At 43.0% G+C, this 18,505-nt stretch overlaps 1 protein-coding gene across 2 annotated transcripts in view; it reads left to right on the top strand.

Moving 5' to 3' along the window:
- The window catches only part of PLCH2 (phospholipase C eta 2), a 741,045-nt gene that overhangs the window by 703,682 nt on the left and 18,858 nt on the right, over positions 1 to 18,505 (top strand). For both annotated transcript variants that reach the window (XM_040427397.1, XM_040427403.1), the window contains exon 22: positions 3,754 to 3,833. In XM_040427397.1, coding sequence (XP_040283331.1) covers positions 3,754 to 3,833 — 80 coding nt within the window. The remainder of the gene's footprint in view (positions 1 to 3,753; positions 3,834 to 18,505) is intronic.

Raw genomic sequence — 18,505 nt, 5'->3', positions numbered from 1 at the left:
TACTTTTCAGCTTTAGGGCTCATTCACACGACCGTGTTTTGGTTCCGCATCCGAGACGCATTTTTTGTGGCTTGGGTGCGGACCCATTCACTTCAATTGGGCTGAAAAATATGCGGACAGCACTACGTTGCTTTGTTCCGTGGCCCTGCAAAAATTGAGTCCTGTCCTATTCTTGTCCATTTTGCGGACAAGAATAGGCATTTCTATAAAGGGCCTTCCGTTCCATTCCGCAAATTGCGTAAGGCACACGGGCGGCATCCGTGTTTTGCGGATCCGCAATTTGCGGACAGCAAAATACACCACGTTCGTGTGAGCAAGCCCTTACTGTGATGACTGGGCAGGATAAGCAGAGGCTGGATGAGTTATTGACAGCTTTATTTTTTATTATATATACTAGACATTAAGCCCGTTACAATAACGGGCGCTAGAACAGTAGTGCATAAACATTAGTAAGAACAGTCTATATTAAATAGCAAGGGGACGGCTGGCACTGACTGGTGGTGCTGAGACTGGTGGCTGAGACTGCAGGCAGTGACTGGTGGCTGAGACTGCAGGCAGCGGCTGCAGTCTGTGGCTGACAGTGTTGGGACTGTGCGGCTCTGTGATGCACGGACAGTAATGGCGGCACTCCGACGTGGAGAGCACATCATAACCTGCGAGCGGTGGTGGTGATTTGGTGGCGTGCAGGTGTGGGCGGCGTGTGATGATTGGTTAGCTCAAGGCACATGTGCAGTTCAATTATCGGCACACACGCACAGACACGCAGCCCTGAGCACGCACACAGGGCTTTTATTATAAGAGATAGCTTGTACCATTGATTCCCTCAAACACAATGTATAATATTAAAAGCCTGTGTGCGTGGTCCGTGTCCGTGCATGTGTGTCGATAATTAAACTGTGCATGGCGGTGCGCCAACCAATCAGAACACGGCGCGCCACACGCCGCCCGGACACATCTGTACCCCGCACAAGGTGTACGCACAGAGGGCCGGGGCTCCCGTTACCTGATAGGCTGCAGTGTATGCCTCCGATGCTGCTGTACAGCTCCAGGACCCGCAGCTGCACCATCACCAGATTCCGTGGTCTCTGCAGCCTGCACGCTGTTCCTTCCTCTTCCAGAGCCAGGGCACTTCTGCGTGAGGCTGCCCGACAGAGGACTCGCTCCCCGGGGCTCAGCTCTGAGGGGAGTTTGGAGGAGGATGTTCTGTGTATAGAGGCGGCTGCATCAGGTGCTGAGTGCAGGGGGCTGCCGCAGGTTTGGTATTTGTCTCTAGTTGTAATACTCCTGCTCTAGTGTCCATCCATTAGTGATCCTGCCCCTGCACCAGGTAACTCCCATCAGTTGCCCCTGCTCCAGGTAACCCCCATCAGTTGCCCCTGCTCCAGGTAACCCCCATCAGTTGCCCCTGCTCCAGGTAACCCCCATCAGTTGCAGGGGGCTGCCGCAGGTTTGGTATTTGTCTCTAGTAGTAATACTCCTGCTCTAGTGTCCATCCATTAGGGATCCTGCCACTGCTCCAGGTAACTCCCATCAGTTGCCCCTGGTCCAGGTAGCTCCTATCAGTTGCCCCTGCTCCAGATACTCTGCTGTCTGCTCCAGCTTCCCCCTTTCTGCTGCAGGTGTTGCCCAAAGCCCCTACTCTCCCCTGTATCCAGGACCCCCTCTCCCCGTGTACCCCTGCTCCAAGTGCCTCCCCTTTAGTTTCAGATGCCCCCTCAGTTGCCCCTCCTTTAGTTGCCTCCCCTCTGTAGTGCCCCTGCTCCAGATGCCCTTCCTCCATCTGGTGCCTGTGCTCATGCCACCTCCACCTCCTGTCGTGCCCCTGCTGAGGTGGTCTCTGCTCCAGGTAACCCCCTTGCGATGATGGGGATTCAAAACCATGCCCCCTTACCGCCTCTTTCACCAATTAGCGGAGTGCGCTTCTTTCTCTCCCGATTCTGTTCTTCGGCGCGCTGATGTGGGCGCTGCGTCTGCGTGTGGTGCGCTGCGATTTAATTGGCCGCCGTGCATGCGCATTTAACATCGGCACACACGCACGGACACATCGCAGATACAGAGGAATTTTATTATAGAGGGGATATACACTGCTCAAAAAAATAAAGGGAACACTTAAACAACACAATGTAACTCCAAGTCAATCACACTTCTGTGAAATCAAACTGTCCACTTAGGAAGCAACACTGAGTGACAATCAATTTCACATGCTGTTGTGCAAATGAGATAGACAACAGGTGGAAATTATAGGCAATTAGCAAGACACCCCCAATAAAGGAGTGGTTCTGCAGGTAGAGACCACAGACAACTTCTCAGTTCCTATGCTTCCTGGCTGATGTTTTGGTCACTTTTGAATGCTGGCGGTGCTTTCACTCTAGTGGTAGCATGAGACGGAGTCTACAACCCACACAAGTGGCTCAGGTAGTGCAGCTTATCCAGGATGGCACATCAATGCGAGCTGTGGCAAGAAGGTTTGCTGTGTCTGTCAGAGTAGTGTCCAGAGCATGGAGGCGCTACCATTAGACAGGCCAGTACATCAGGAGACGTGGAGGAGGCCAACAACCCAGCAGCAGGACCGCTACCTCCGCCTTTGTGCAAGGAGGAACAGGAGGAGCACTGCCAGAGCCCTGCAAAATGACCTCCAGCAGGCCACAAATGTGCATGTGTCTGCTCAAACGGTCAGAAACAGACTCCATGAGGGTGATATGAGGGCCCCGACGTCCACAGGTGGGGGTTGTGCTTACAGCCAAACACCGTGCAGGACGTTTGGCATTTGCCAGAGAACACCAAGATTGCCAAATTCGCCACTGGCGCCCTGTGCTCTTCACAGATGAAAGCAGGTTCACACGGAGCACATGTGACAGACGTGACAGAGTCTGGAGACGCCGTGGAGAACGTTCTGCTGTCTGCAACATCCTCCAGCATGACCGGTTTGGCATTGGGTCAGTAATGGTGTGGGGTGGCATTTCTTTGGAGGGCTGCATAGCCATCCATGTGCTCGCCAGAGGTAGCCTGACTGCCATTAGGTACCGAGATGAGATCCTCAGACCCCTTGTGAGACCATATGCTGGTGCGGTTGGCCCTGGGTTCCTCCTAATGCAAGACAATGCTAGACCTCATGTGGCTGGAGTGTGTCAGCAGTTCCTGCAAGACGAAGGCATTGATGCTATGGACTGGTCCGCCTGTTCCCCAGACCTGAATCCAATTGAGCACATCTGGGACATCATGTCTCGCTCTATCCACCAACGTCACGTTGCACCACAGACTGTCCAGGAGTTGGCAGATGCTTTAGTCCAGGTCTGGGAGGAGATCCCTCAGGAGACCGTCCGCCACCTCATCAGGAGCATGCACAGGCGTTGTAGGGAGGTCATACAGGCACGTGGAGGCCACACACACTACTGAGCCTCATTTTGACTTGTTTTAAGGACATTACATCAAAGTTGGATCAGCCTGTAGTGTGTTTTTCCACTTTAATTTTGAGTGTGACTCCAAATCCAGACCTCCATGGGTTAAAAAATTTGATTTCCATTTTTTTATTTTTGTGTGATTTTGTTGTCAGCACATTCAACTATGTAAAGAACAAAGTATTTCAGAAGAATATTTAATTAAGTCAGATCTAGGATGTGTTATTTTTGTGTTCCCTTTATTTTTTTGAGCAGTGTATATATTCTAATACATTTAGTTTTTACAACAGTCAGTAACAGCTAGAAGTCTGTTAAAATACCGGATTTCTCATTCCCTCATGTTTGCTTCCTGTAGGTTATCGACATGTATACCTGGAAGGTATGGAAGAGGCATCCATTTTTGTTCATATAGCAATTAATGACATCAGTGGTAAGGTAGGTGCAACTTATTTCAATAGGGTAAATTGCATTGTAAAGATGTATACTGAAGCATAAAAGTACTTTTCCTATGCTGTGATTCTATGACCAGATGAATATTCGAATCATGTCTTCCTCCTGTGTCAATCGCATACAAAGTAATTATAACCTATATAGCCAAGAATAAATCTTTTCAAGTGTAAGGCTGTGGAAGGGTTTCTATAGTGTATATCAAGGAAAAAATAAAATCTATTCTATGGTGGCACTAGAATAAGGTAACTGTATCCGAGTGCATAAACCGTGTTGTACAGGAATAGAGACACTTTGCTGCTTTCTTCCAGAAATATGGGTTGTTTCTGATATTGCAGATCAGTTTTATTAAAGGGGTGGTCCCATATGGACATTAGGTCACAGTCCCACCTCTGGGACCTTCTTCTGTCTCAAGAATGTGAATGAAGAGCCCCCCGCTCATGCACGCCACCTCTCCATTTACTGCTATAGGACTTCCAAAAATAGCCGAGTGAGCGTGCTCAGCTATTTTCAAAAGTCCCATAGTAGTGAATGGAAGCACAGCTTTCTCCCCAGTCACACCAGGGCCCCATTCCTGACATAGGCTTGCTTCCTGCCTCTGGTACCTGCTGCTATCTGGTATTTATGACCTGTCCTATCAATATACCATTAATGTCTAAATGGGAATACCCCTTTAAGGTGAATGAGACTGAGCGACAACATCAGACACAACCTGGGAACAAACATGGCACTGTTTTTTGGAAAAAAGTTGTTTTTTTATAATGCTGTACAACCCCTTTAATTCAGAATGACACTTAAATCAGTAAATTTTCCTGTGTAATGAATTTTTTTTCAGGATAAGTATTGTGCTTTAAAGCCCCAGACCCAACGCATCATAAAAAAAACCTTGGCAAGTTTTCTTATCCTCCGGTGCCCCCACATTTTCACCCAGACAGCCCCCCTAATATGAACATCGGAGCTTTTCATGCTCCGATGCTCTCCTTTCACCTGCACCGAATCGCGCAGGGTAAAGGCTTTTTTAGGAGATCCGGTGTCGTACCGGGCTCTTCATAGGGAAAGCTAGGCGGAGGCGTCCACCGACCAGTGAGCACGGTGACGTCACCGGCACTAATGGGCGGGCTTTAGCCCTGCCCTAGCCTGTAAAACAGCTCTGAACCCGGACAACCCCTTGAAGGAACCTGGCACCATGCTTTGCTTCACTCATCTAGTTCTGGTACTGTCTGTCACTATGTCCGATCTGATCTAGAGCATCATTCATGATTTTGCAAGCTGCTTACACTCCCTGCTGACTGGCGGTTTGTTAGTGGACAGCATGTTGACTGTTTCCAGGAGTGACCGGCAAAAATTGTATATGCACCTATATTACTGGCTGTAACTCTGTGCAGTGCAATAAATCAACGTTAGATACACACTTTCTATGTAGATTCTGTCTGAATAGAACACTGCAAGATGAACCATTGCTTCACAATGCAGAGGAATGCTAGTTTGTATCTTATGTATGTATAAGCCACTGCCTGCTTTAGGCTCTGTTCACACTATGTTTGGAGCATACGTTGGAAAATCGCCAATATATATGCCAATTTAAAATTTTTTTTGGATCGCCCCAATTCTTAAAAGAAAATTATACCAATGTATTTACTGTCAGAACATATGGCAAAAGGAAATTCTTTTTGGATTATGCCAGGCCTATTATACCCCATGGACACGTGCTCAGTGTACACTTGGAGAGGTTTTTATGGTGCGAACATAAAAATCGTGATCATGATTAAACGCCATTATTAAATTATTAAAACTGTGCTAAGCAACTGCACTGCCGAAAGACATCTGCTCAACTGACCATCCCAGGTGACTAATCTCTGAGAGATAGCAATCGCTGCTGTTTCCCCAGAAATAAGCTGGAGCCGCCTGGCTACGCTCTCCGTTCTCCGCTGCACAGACATAAGCATGAATGATTGCTGCTCGGCTGCACAGATCTACATAATTGCTGGGAGCAAATAATAGCTCATTGGTGAGAACTAGTTAATATCCAGATTTTTTTTTTCTATTTTTAAAGTTGTGGATACCAATGTCTGTTATTACAACAGCTGGATGATACTCTAGTTTAGCCTCTAGAGGGCATTACAGCCCGTGATATGCCATCAATGTCTGACATGGGAAAACCACTTTAAAACATATTACGCAGAACCCTTATTTTTTTTATTAGGCTTCCTTTTTTGTGGTTTGTTTCTTGTCTTGTAAAGCAGGCCATGAATTTCGGGCATTTTGTTATGGGTTATTTTGAATGGAGCTTTTTTCATTCAGGGAATTTTGAACAATCACTTTTTCAGGCTTTCTTTTTAAAGTTCTAGGGAGAAGCCTATGAGACAATGCTTAAAAAAAATGCCGTAACTAGAACATTCCATGGACCCAAAACAATAAAAAAAAAAAAAAAAGCACCAGAAGTAAAACATGACAAACAAAAGGTCATGTTTGTAGCACATTTTAGATTTCACAATTAGTTTTCAGCAGACATCTGGCTGCAGCATTTTGTGCAAAATAATAATAAAATAAAAAAACTGTAAAAAACAAAAAAAAAACAGGAAAAATGTTCTTAAAATATGCATGTTTTTCCCAAAAATGTGTGTGTGAAACCACCTTAAAGGTAGTCATAACCCATAGCCACAGGATTCACAATGTAATTTCCCTACCTAAAAGTTTTCTAAAACACAAGCACTAATAATCTACTTGCAGCATATGTCGTAGGGGGAGTAAAACTGGGAGAGTGACTTTTTGAGGAGGACCTGGTTGTATTAGGCTACTTTATGGGAAAGCAAACCCAACGGAACGGAATACATTCTGGTCCATTCTGTTCCGTCAGTTGAGTTTTGTCCCCATTGACAATGAATAGGGACAAAACGGAAGCATTTTCTTTCAAGGGCATATCTCTGGAATAGCCTGCCGCAAGAGCTGGTCACAGCAAGTACAGTAGATGGCTTCAAAAAAGGTTTAGATGACTTTTTATTTCAAAATAACATTGATGCTTATGAAAATGTATAGAAATCATGTTCTACGTTCCCTTTTCCTTCAGCTCACCCCTTCCTTAAAAGGAAGATGGACGTTGATCCAGGGATTTGTTCTGCTTGCCACATCTTTTTTTTTTTGCCTTCCCCTGGATCAACATAGCAGGATTACTGGTTGGACTTGATGGACCATTCATCTGTTTTGGGCTGCCGGAGATTGCCTAGAGCTTGTACCCGATACTCCTATAGAGTTGAATGGAATGGTGGACATCCATGCGTGTCTGCATCTCCATTAAAACGGGTATCATGGGCTGCCGTCTCATGATCAGTGAGGGCCCCAGCAGTTGGGCCACAGCTGATCAGACACTTGTAGATATCCTGGAGATAAGTTGCCAACCCCTTTAATACAACATACAAACTTTCTTGCCCTGGAGAGCTTGTGAGTCCTATTAAAACCAAGGACTGATGAGAGTGACCCAATCTCTGGACAGCTCTATGGGATAGATGAGAGTTATATAATTAATTAAATTATCTTTTGCACTGCATTCTTACGTCTGATGGCATAGAGGTTATGATTTGGATCAGATGAGTATTTTTCAAGCAGACGAGCTTGATCTCACTGATATATTCTGCAAGATACTGTAGCTTGTGAGGTTTAATGTTGGAACGCCAAAGATGGCAGAATAAACCATTTCCAGGTTCCCAGGAAGTCATGATTGCCCTTTAAGAAATATCCATAGATACAGTGCTCCGAGCTCTAGTCTGATTTAGTACATTGAACATTTGCCTCACCTTGAGCCTTTGCCTGTTTTTCTTGATAAAATGTAGTCCTAGCATAGGAAATACACTGGGGAGGGAGAGTCCAAAAATTATCTTAGTAGCCTGCATGGAAATGCTGGGAACAAGCCTTATGGAGGTGTTTGTACAGAAGCCATAATATACTTGTAGATTCACACACACAAGCATTTAACTATATTTAATTGCATTTTGTTAATTGCATTATGTTAATGGTTTCACCAATTACCAAAATTACGTTATCCATGGATCTCAGAAACCAGCAAAGGCTCAAAGACTCACTTTTTAACCCTGGCCAAGAACATCAGGAGTAAAAAGACAAGCAAAACAATCATTATCATGTGTATAGCCTCGCTGGACCCCTGCCAAAGTTAAAAGTGAGGCCTTTCGCTTGAACTGCTTCCTAGAGTGCTTGGCGTCTTTATCCATGTTTCTATGGAGAGCCCAATGTTCTGCTGGAGGGAATGACCGTACTCACATTAGTCATACCCGGACACTGATCATATGTTTGTCCTATATATATCCTTATACCCCGTATCTATATAATATATCTTATCAACTGTATTTTTCTTTCCATAAGATGCACCGCAAAAGCAGGGGGAGGGGGGATGGTAGTGCATCTTATAATGGAGTCTGATTGGGGGTTTGATGCAGATTGGGGGTCTGATCTGAGGTCTGATACAGATTGGAGGTCTGATTTAGAAACCTAGGTACGACCTGTTTTTATAAACAGGTGCGTCTTATCAAGCGAAAAATACAGTATCTATCTCTATTTATCCATCTTTCTGTCCAATCTAATCTGTCCAATTTAACCTATGCAATCAGATCTCTCCAATATAATCTATCCAATCTAATGCAATCTGCCTATTCTAATCTAATTTTATTTTTTTGCAATCTGAGTTTATCTAATCTTATCTAATCGTATCTATCTAATCATATCTCTTTTTCTAACATGTAAAATATTTTGTCAAGAAATAAGAAAATTGTCTTCTAGATATATTTTTAAACCCATCCTTCTTGTAAATCACTAATGGACTTCCTTCAGTGAATTCCACCATTTAACATCATGCTGTTTTCCAATATTGTAGGCTATTGATTTCCAAATACATCATTAGACTACAACTTTATAGCATTTGGAGTTCCCTTTTATAATACAGAGCTCTAGACTCCATGCATGGACACTGCTAAATGATAAACTCCAGGTTAAATATAGCACGTTTAGCCTCATTTTCCAGATAGAAACCCCACACTGATATAGATAATCCCCTAGTAGCCTGCTGCCACTACTACAGGGAGCTTAGAAGCTTACCCCATATGCCAATAACACAGCGTATTCAGTAATCTCATAAGCGCCATCTAGTGGCAGCTGCAGGGAGTCGGGAGTTTATAGTTTTATTTCTACAGCAATGCAGGGGATTTGACGTTCCATATAAAAATTAAAAAAAATAGGTTACAAAATAAAGTGGTAGACACTTTATCAGGTTACTCATTAGTAAAGACCAGCCCATGAGGATACAAGTTTGTTATGGCCAACCCACCAATTGGCTTAGTGCATTTTATATTGAACAGTTGCAGAAAAGTTCAGTCTCTATTATAGGGGTTTTCCAGCTTTTTGTAATTTTTTTATTTATTTTTTGTAAAGCATACTTACCTGCTTACTACTGCTCAGTTCTGGCCCCTTCAGTCCACCAGTCTCCTCTTCGTGCACCAGTGCCTTCATGTAAATTTCCAGTATGGATGGAAGTTGTGGACTGCTACAGCCAATTACTGGCATCAGCAGTGACTTGTCCCCCAAGCGACACATCACTGGATCACGTGCCACTTTGGGATCAAGTCACTGCTGCTGCCAGTCATTGGCTGCAGGGGAGCACGTAACCCCAGTCCATGCCAGAAGTTTACATGTGGACACCAGAATGCGGCGACCAGAGTGGTGGATCAAAGGAGCCGGGACGGAATGGCAGGTAAGTATGCTTAACTTCACAGGTCTAACAGGGAGGGAGTTGAATTTAAAAACATATAAAACACCTTTAAGGCCTATTGGTCAGGTTGTGCACAAGACGGCTGATGGCTCTTACCTGGACCATCCACGCTGCTATGGGTCCAAGTCACAGGACCATCATTCTTGTCATTGGTTGGACCCTAGCAAGCAAAGATTTGTGGCATATGATATGCCATTAATGTTAATGGTGAGAAAACAACAAACAAAATCTATCGGATGCAAACCCCTGAGTGAGGAAGAGAACTCGACCCCACATGAAAATGGAAGAATAAAATAACATGGTGGTCTGTTTTTCCTCAGAATATGAGAGTCACACAGTGGTAGTGTATGAGTCTATTATAGCTTATGGGAGCTGTAGCCTCTGAATCTACCGATGGCTAAGGAGCCACATGCTAATCACATATGACTATAATGTGCTGGAATAAGCCATTGTCAGGATAAGAAGTGCCATGATGCCTCCTCGTTCAGGTGACCTCAGTCAAATCCCACCGATCAGACATAGATGCCATATCTTAGGGATGCCTGCAATGCCTGAACCGAGACTACCACTGTATTCTAGTTCTGTTCGTATTTGTTCTTGTGCTGGTTCTTGCCACTTTATTTATGACTGTGAAGAAAATACTTTAAGCATACAAGCTTTCTGTGCCTTCTAAAGCATACAGTAATTTTGACTTGTGTCAAACACAAAGTGGCTAACTTAACCATTCTTTCTTGTGTGCCTTGTTGCAGACGCTTCACTTTCTGTCTGAATAGCCGTGTGATTGCAGCTGTTCATTCGCAGCTCAAGCAGATAGTTGAAAGAACGTCCTGAATGGTTTTTATTTTAATACCCATATCACAGCTAATCAACACTTTTTGTTGAAAAATTCATATTTAACTTATTTTCTGGTGCTTTCTCATAAGGACTTATTTTAGCACTTGAGTATGTATGGTACTGTATATGTATGGTTTCTTTGTACATGTATGCTAACACTGTGTGAACAGTGCTATAGCTGTAACATTTAGCCTCACCATTTACAGGAGTCTCAAGAAGGTTCGTTGTCTCTGGGTTGCTTTACTCTTCCTTGGCGATCAGCTGTTATTGGTTAAGGAAGCTCTTCTAGGTATGTGCAACAAGCCCTGGAGAGGAGTAATAGTAGCAAAAATGGTGATTGTAGTCACTCACTCTGACACTCCCCTGGGCCATGCAATGATGGGAAGGGTGCGCCTTTCTTCCTTTTGAGGCACACCATGGTTCTGGGATAGTTGACCCGTAGTTCAAGGTTTTCCTGCCTGATGGAAGTTCGGGATGTCCAGCTAGGGAATAGTGAGGTTCAAGGCAGGGTCCCCTGCCGCGTTGAAGGAGACAATGATGCGGACTATTTAACAGTAGAACAGTTATTTACTGGCATTGAGTTGAAGCACATCAGTACAGTTCTTAGCATGCAAGCGCTGGCGGCTCTTACACAATGATGCAATTTCCACAGGTCTCACAGGTATACAGCTGCAGAGCAAAGTTAATAGGTCAAGATGTCTCTTCAAAACAATGATTTAAAATGGCCGCAAGCAACCTGTCCTAGAATGTGAAAGGGACTGGTTTCCACCACTTGCAGAGCTGCAAGATGAAAGGGGGAGAGGTTAGGTGCCTCACTATACACTATGCTCTGGCACTTGAATATACTACATATTGGTGAGATTTTTTTGTCTGACTGCTCAGCCATGAAGGCATATCATAGGCAGGATCAGATCATAACCATCTATTGTAGAGCAGTGTAGTGTGTAGTGAGCCCCTACACACACACACACACCCCTCTCATCCCCCTAGGAAGCTCAGAAAGTGGTGGTAACCAGTCCTGCTCACATTCTAGGACAGGTTGCTTGTGACCATTTTAAATCATTCCTGGAGAACCTCTTCAAGCATCTAGAAATAGGGATGCAACACTTCTCTTTCACTATAACTAAGTTCTGCATCTTTTTCTTAAGTTGCCATGCTCGCAATTAATGAACGGTGCTACAGATTTCCACAGTGGGATGTAGTACAGTGGGCATATGCAGATTCTTCCAGATTCTTCCTAGGCAATCTATTCACCTTCTGAACAATGTCTGCTATAAAGTCCATAAGTCTCTTTAGACAGTTTACCTCCACAGAACTTCTACATGCACCTCCTCTCAACACTGGAATACTTTTCAATGTTTTTTTCTTGATCTCTTTCTCCACTTTTCTTCTATATATTTGAGTTTTTGGCTGGTTTTGTCCCAGGTCTTTATCCTTCTGCATATGCTCATTTCACAGTTGAGACAACCACTGTGCCAGTGTCTCTCTGATCTAGCTTCTCCTTCCTATGTGGGGGGTAGCACAGCCCCACATCGCTAAAGTTCCAAGGTCCATTAACTACATTCGCAGCATACATAAATGCATCACATTTCACATTTTTAACCCCTTTTTTCAGTGTATCACTACCGTAGTAGTAGGACGTTGCATATGCATGTGTTGCTGCAGGGGAAATGTAACTTTACATGGCTGTCATTCAAATGTATAGCCATCCATGTAATGCATGGGTGCACCAGGTAAACCAAATCAACCCTCCATTGAGTGTGTAGTAGTTCTGAAATAACCCATTATTTACAGTAATTTGACAGAGATTTTCATATTATATAAAAGACCCTTGTAAAACTGGTTACATTTGTATCCAATTCCCATTGATCAAATACAGGTGTCCATCTATCCAGAATGCAGTACATACTAGTAGCACCTCAGTAATATGGGAAATACTTGTGTGTAACTTCAATACTAAAGAATATATTGTGTTAGTTGTCTGACATTTCCATCTGGAGAAAGAAAAAAAAATCCCTGAAAACCGACCACTGGTTAATTAGGTAACCATAGCAACCTGCATTGCTAGAACAAAGGAAACAAATCATTTTGAACCGGGATTTGCAATGAGATCTCTAGTATAGGCTCATCCATCACACCAACCATAGGGAAATTCTGTGAATCCTCAAGGGACTTAGTGTATTTCTTTAGCCAGACACTGTGCAGGAATGTATTATTGCAGCACTTAATAATACCACCATCTTCACTTCATTTGCGTGGATGCTTATTTCTTTAGTCTTTCCATTCAAGAGAGAAGCGGCCATTTTTAATTACAGAATTAAGTCCTATCTCCAACTAAGATTTGCAGAATCTTTTTAACAATCTTTTGAAAAGAGTCTTTTAGGATTTAAATATTGATGGCCTATCTTCAGGCTAGGCAATCAATATCTGATCATAGGGGTCCGGCTCCTGGCACTCCCACTAATCTGCTGCTTGAAAACACCACCGCAAGTTATCAATATTTTATTCTCCGAAAACCCCTTTAAGGTAATTGCACATGAGCATGTTCAGTTTGGGAAACATGCCGCATTTCACTGACTGAACACTGGTCCTCTGACCGGAACTCACAGCATCATCGTGACTTATGTTGCTGTGAGTTCCTGACTGACTACGGATCTAGTGCACTCACATAAGGCCATGAATACAGAACAGTAGAGTGTCACAGACATTCCCGCGACAGGTGGCAGGAGATCGGTGAGGCTGCCAACACGTGGTTTGATCTGACATGTTTTCCGTTTGGAAATCAAATCAAATGACGTCTGTGTTGTTTCTGGTGCTTGCCACGCCTTCTTTCCCCAGGTGTGGCTTTTAGGGTCATTTAACCTTCTCTATTTATAGTTGCTTCTCCCACAATGCTGTGAGGTTTATAGCTTCTGTTTGGACCTTTGGATAGATTGTGGTTGGATCTCAGCTGAGTTCCTGGTGCTTCCATTGCTCCTTTAAAGTTAAGTCTTTCCTTTCCCTTTTGTATTTTGTTTGGGTTCTGTGTGTTGCATTTCCCTATTGTTTGTATTAGGCCTGAAGGAGACTCCTGTCCGTCCTTCCTTTTGGAGGAGCAGGTAGTCTCGTCCCTGCCATTAGTACCAGGTTTCTATAGGGCTTGATAGGACTCTAGGTATTCCTGCGTATAAACTTGCCTACCTTTGGGGTCTGTTCAAACTGGTAGTCAGGATTTTGGTTAGGGTTTTCACTAGGTGGTATCCATTTTCCTTTCCTAGTTCTCAGGGCTGATTCCCAGTACCATCCCCCCCATTCCCCCCCCATGCTCGGTGTGGTGTTTCTCTTCCACACCGAAGCGTGACTGAGAACCATAGTGTTTAGTCCGGGAAATACAGCCATCACTTGTTGCATGTTTCCTTAACACGTTCATGTGAAATTAGCCTTTTAGGGGTTGCCCAAAATCTCCCATTAATTCCAGTGATTTCAATAATCTGACTACTGTAACTTCTTCAATCAGCTTTTTCCATTGGAAAAAGTTGCTGGTGCCTACATGTTTTCCCTGTGATGGTGCAGGACAAGTGTGGTTTTGGCAATATATGGCATCTATTGATGATGAGAGCGGTCGTCCTCTTTGAAGGTCATGGGGGCAATTTATCAAGCCCTGCACTTTAGAACTGTGGCTTGGTCTTTGCACCCTTTTGGGATTACTTGTGAAAAAAGTTTTCAGCATTTAGCATTTTTATACCACTCTAGTTTTGAAAAATGTGTGGCAAAGTGGAAGTGGTTATCCTTTAAAGCTCATTTAACGGGGTTATGCCATGATTGATGTAAAAAATTCAAATCAGACATCATATAGTACATATTAAGACCTTTCTTACAAAGCTATAACTGGCCCTGTACCTTATATGGATCCAGAGATCTCCCCATTCATTGCTCCAATTGGTCTGCTAAATTATCCTTAGCCTGGCCGCTCAGGGGGGGTGTTCTTTCTGCTGCAGCTCTCTCCCTGTAACTGTGATAGGGCTGGTGGCAGTTAAGTGGATGCCACCACCTCAATGAGGAGGACAGGAAATAAGGAAAATAAGAAACAGCAGGTGGTGCTATACATTTTATTGATAAGCTTACTGACTATAGAAAAATTTTAATTACATGCAATTACAAAAGTATTTAGATCCAGGTGTTGGTTTGAAAAATGTGGAATGTGTTTTATGACACAACCTCTTTAAGTCAAAATGATTAAATTAGAAGGTGGCAAAAATTGTCACAAATCTTACTCCAGTAAAGGGAATGGAGTAACATCTCAAGAAAGAAGTGTTAGACTTAAAGATGGACCAAATTGATCAAACATTCTGCAATGTTTGATAAATTTGGCGTAAATTATGGCAACACAGAAATAGTTCAGTATGCTTTTACAAACAGACAGTACAGACAGTATTGTCTGCTTTCTATGTTCTATTAGGACTCTCTTATATAGCGCCATCGATTTTCAGGTTCAGTCTACAATGTGGGTCATGGAGCATACAGACACAAATAATAAAGCAGTAGGAGAGAGACCTGCCCAAATGACAGTCTACTCTAAGGTTACCGTAGACATTTCACAGCTGGAAGCAATCCTGCTCAACACCCCTTGTGCCAGAAGGGCAGGGTCATAAGGGCCAATTTTATCTCTGGGGGCAACAGAGAATTAGGTACATAATAATCCAACTTGTCTGATGCTTGTTCCCCATAAAAACAATTGGGCACACAGAGTTTTTGAAATTAAATTAAGATCTGGGATCCACCAGTCAGTGAGCAGCTTTAGTGGACAATGAAGAGGCCTCCGAGCTTGCCCTTGGGCCCTTCAAAAAGTTGATCAGTGGGGATATTGCGAGTTGAAACTCCACCAGCCTGATAATGATGGCCTATTGTGAGAATAATCCAGGTCATTAATATTCTAGTTCTGAAAAACTCCCTTTAAATCCAAATTAGAGGTGAACAAATCGATCCTAACGAATCAATTTATTTCATTTGCCAGACTTTAGCCCCGCCTTGTGAATCTACTGCCTTTACCACTGCCAAAGTTCAAATTCTGTTTCGGGAGCAGCTACTATGCACTCGTCGCTACCCAGAATTTAAGCCTGAGCAACGGCGGCCAGGCGGTCAAGCTCTGTCAATCATATGGCAAGTGGGCACTTCTTCACCTATGAGGATAGCCCACCTTTAGAAACTATTTGCTAGAAACAATTGCTCATCTCTAATCTGAATATTTGTTGGGTAATCATGGACCACATAATGGCCACCTATCACAGAATAGCAACATATTAAATAATCTGAATAGCCAGGTTACAGTCCTAAAAATTTGACTGAGCAATAACAGGAAATGCTAAATTTAAACTTCTAAGCAGAGCTTTATCTTCCTGTGAACCCCTGGAGGACATGGACTTGTTCATGGGGCATCTCATTAACAAGTGGAACTTCTTAACATCTTGACCTGACATAGGTGATACTGTTGGTTGCTTATCTTCAAAATGTAGTTGTCAGTCAATGAATTTCTCTGATTTTGAGTCATTATAGTTCTGAAACACAAACTATACAGCACAAGAAACAATAAAGTGTTAAAAAAGGTGCAATAAAAATGTTGTAAGACTTGAACTGGTGTCACCATGTCCATTGTTCTTAATTTTGCTCTTAACTTGTTCCTTTCAGTCCTTCTTATTACAGCTTATAATGTTACCCGGAAATGTGCATTTGCCAAATATTCAATTTTTTTCTGTTTAACTGCAGCACAAATCACTTTCTGCCCATGGGCAGCAGCAAATCCCAAGACCCTTAAATCCTCAGAGTTGTCTCTCTGAACAAGCTCTCTGTTGCGTCTTACTGTATGTGGTCTGTCTAACTTGCATAATGTTCCACTGTTTGTTCTCTTATTTACTTTAGCTGTGAAGTTCTTCTCTTCACTTTTAATGTTGTTTCTTTCTGATTTGCCTTTACTCTGTCTGTTTGTGATTTCAGTGGACTTCTCTGTGTCAAAAATCTACTTTTAGAAGCAGAGACTATTTAGGAGCCAAGAAGGTACCCCCTTCATGTCGCAGGAAGGTGTAGTGAGTGAGAAACACTCACACATTCTGCATGTTTCCAACAAGTCAACTCATAAGCATCATTGTTGCCTACTGACACATTAAAACAATCAGTTCATGATATGGATTGTTCTACTACTAATAGGCCATTCACAACCTCGAGAAGACCATTTATGAAGCTGATCCAGCGTGAAAATAAGCCAATCCACTTTTCAGATCCATTCCTCTTTTGTTCGATGTCTCTATGTTTAATTTTCATTCAGCTTTGTTGTCTTCCACTTTTGTTTCTGTTGTTTAGTTTTGCTCTTTGTTAACTTTTATGTTATTTCTATCCCACCTCCTCCTGAAATACTTTTTGAAATTTATACAGTAGAGAATTGCACCCTGTGAATAATGAAGATTCTTTTAACAACCCCCCCCCCCCCCCCCACCTCCCCCATAGACTGTTTTCTCCTAAGGGAACATGTTTCTGTGAACCCTACATTTCCCTTGCAGTGGCCAACGCACTGCATGTGGTCATTAATGCATAATGACCATAATGCCAACCCCCTGTCTCCATCCTGTCTCATAAAGAAAGGTGGCAATTGGATAACCCCCACTACCCCTTGGTTGAACTTGATGGACTTATGTCTTTTTTCAACCGTATTAACTATGTAACTATGTCTTACATAGCGTATGGACAGGGGTTATTGTCAGACATTTCTTTAAGTTTTATGTTTACCAAAACAAACTTTATTCTTCCCCCTGTTGATTTTGGGCCACCATGTTCATTGGCTCAAGGTTACAAACAATTTAAAATATGCAATATTTTTTTTATCTCCACAAATTGCGCTAGACCTTTACACATTCAGAATATCGGTAATTATGAATGTGTTTTCAAAAAGTTTATAATTTAATATAATGTTTCTAATCAAAAACTGACATTTTTGCATTTTTAACACACCATGCAAATGGGTGCATATGCCCCACACAATATAGCTATTGTCAGTGACAACTAGGCTTCAAAACTTGTGATGAAGATGTTTAAACTCTCCAAACTGACCTCTTTGTTCATTGAGGGGAGGAGTTGCTCCTTGACATAACTGAAGAGCTCTAAGTTTCCTAGTAGATCTGGCAGCCCTGGGACTTTGATGGGCCAAAATAACTGGCATGAGCATGCTGAATATCCATTGATGAATGTGTTTGTAAGATCACTATGTAGCACTTACTAATATAGCCTTTGTGGAAATTCTGAGCCTTTTAAAAAATTTTTTTTTTTAACAAAGTATGCCCCTTGTTTGCCAAGTGTCTTATGCATAAAATGGATGCTGATGGATGGTCGTGTGTGGAGGAGAATGAGTGATGTGTCTGATCACATGACCCTCCATCAGCTGCCATCTTATAGACAGGGGCATAGCTTATGAAATATAAGGCACAGAATATCAACAAAGCATATACAGTCATCTTACACAAATGTGGGCCCCAAGTAACCAGAAGGTGCCCAACCCTTTTAAACTTTATATCACCTAGGATATGAAGGATAGATAATCAATTTATTTTTTTTAAAATGGTCATAAAAAGTAAAATATTAAAGGGGTTGGCCACTATAGAAGTTCTTTCCACTATATAGTGGGAGGTAGGGTAAAAAAGAGTTTCCTAATATACTTTTATAAAAAAAAAATCAGAATGCTAATGTTTTAATAATGAGCCCCGCTCTGCGTAAAGCCAGTTCGTCCATGGCTGCACGGGACATGGAGGAGCTTTAGAGAAAGCTCGTCCATGGCTTTATTCTAACTGCACATGCGCTGCTTTTTCAAATAAGAGCAGCGCATGCCCAGTCTGCCCCTGCCACTGGCGAGCTCTTACTTTTCTTCCCGCTCCGAACTCTGACAGGAATAAGCCGGTTGTAGAGACAAAGTCGGAGCAGGAAGCGCGCCAGTGGCAGGGGGAGACTGGGCATGCGCTGCTCTTATTAGGAAAAGCAGCGCATGTGCAGTTAGAATAAAGCCATGGACGAGCTTTCTCTAAAGCTCCTCCAT

Source organism: Bufo bufo, chromosome 1, assembly GCF_905171765.1.
Source record: "Bufo bufo chromosome 1, aBufBuf1.1, whole genome shotgun sequence".
NCBI classification, from domain to species: domain Eukaryota; kingdom Metazoa; phylum Chordata; class Amphibia; order Anura; family Bufonidae; genus Bufo; species Bufo bufo.
Note: the sequence above shows the minus strand (reverse complement) of the source record. Positions and strands in the feature narration are given on the sequence as shown.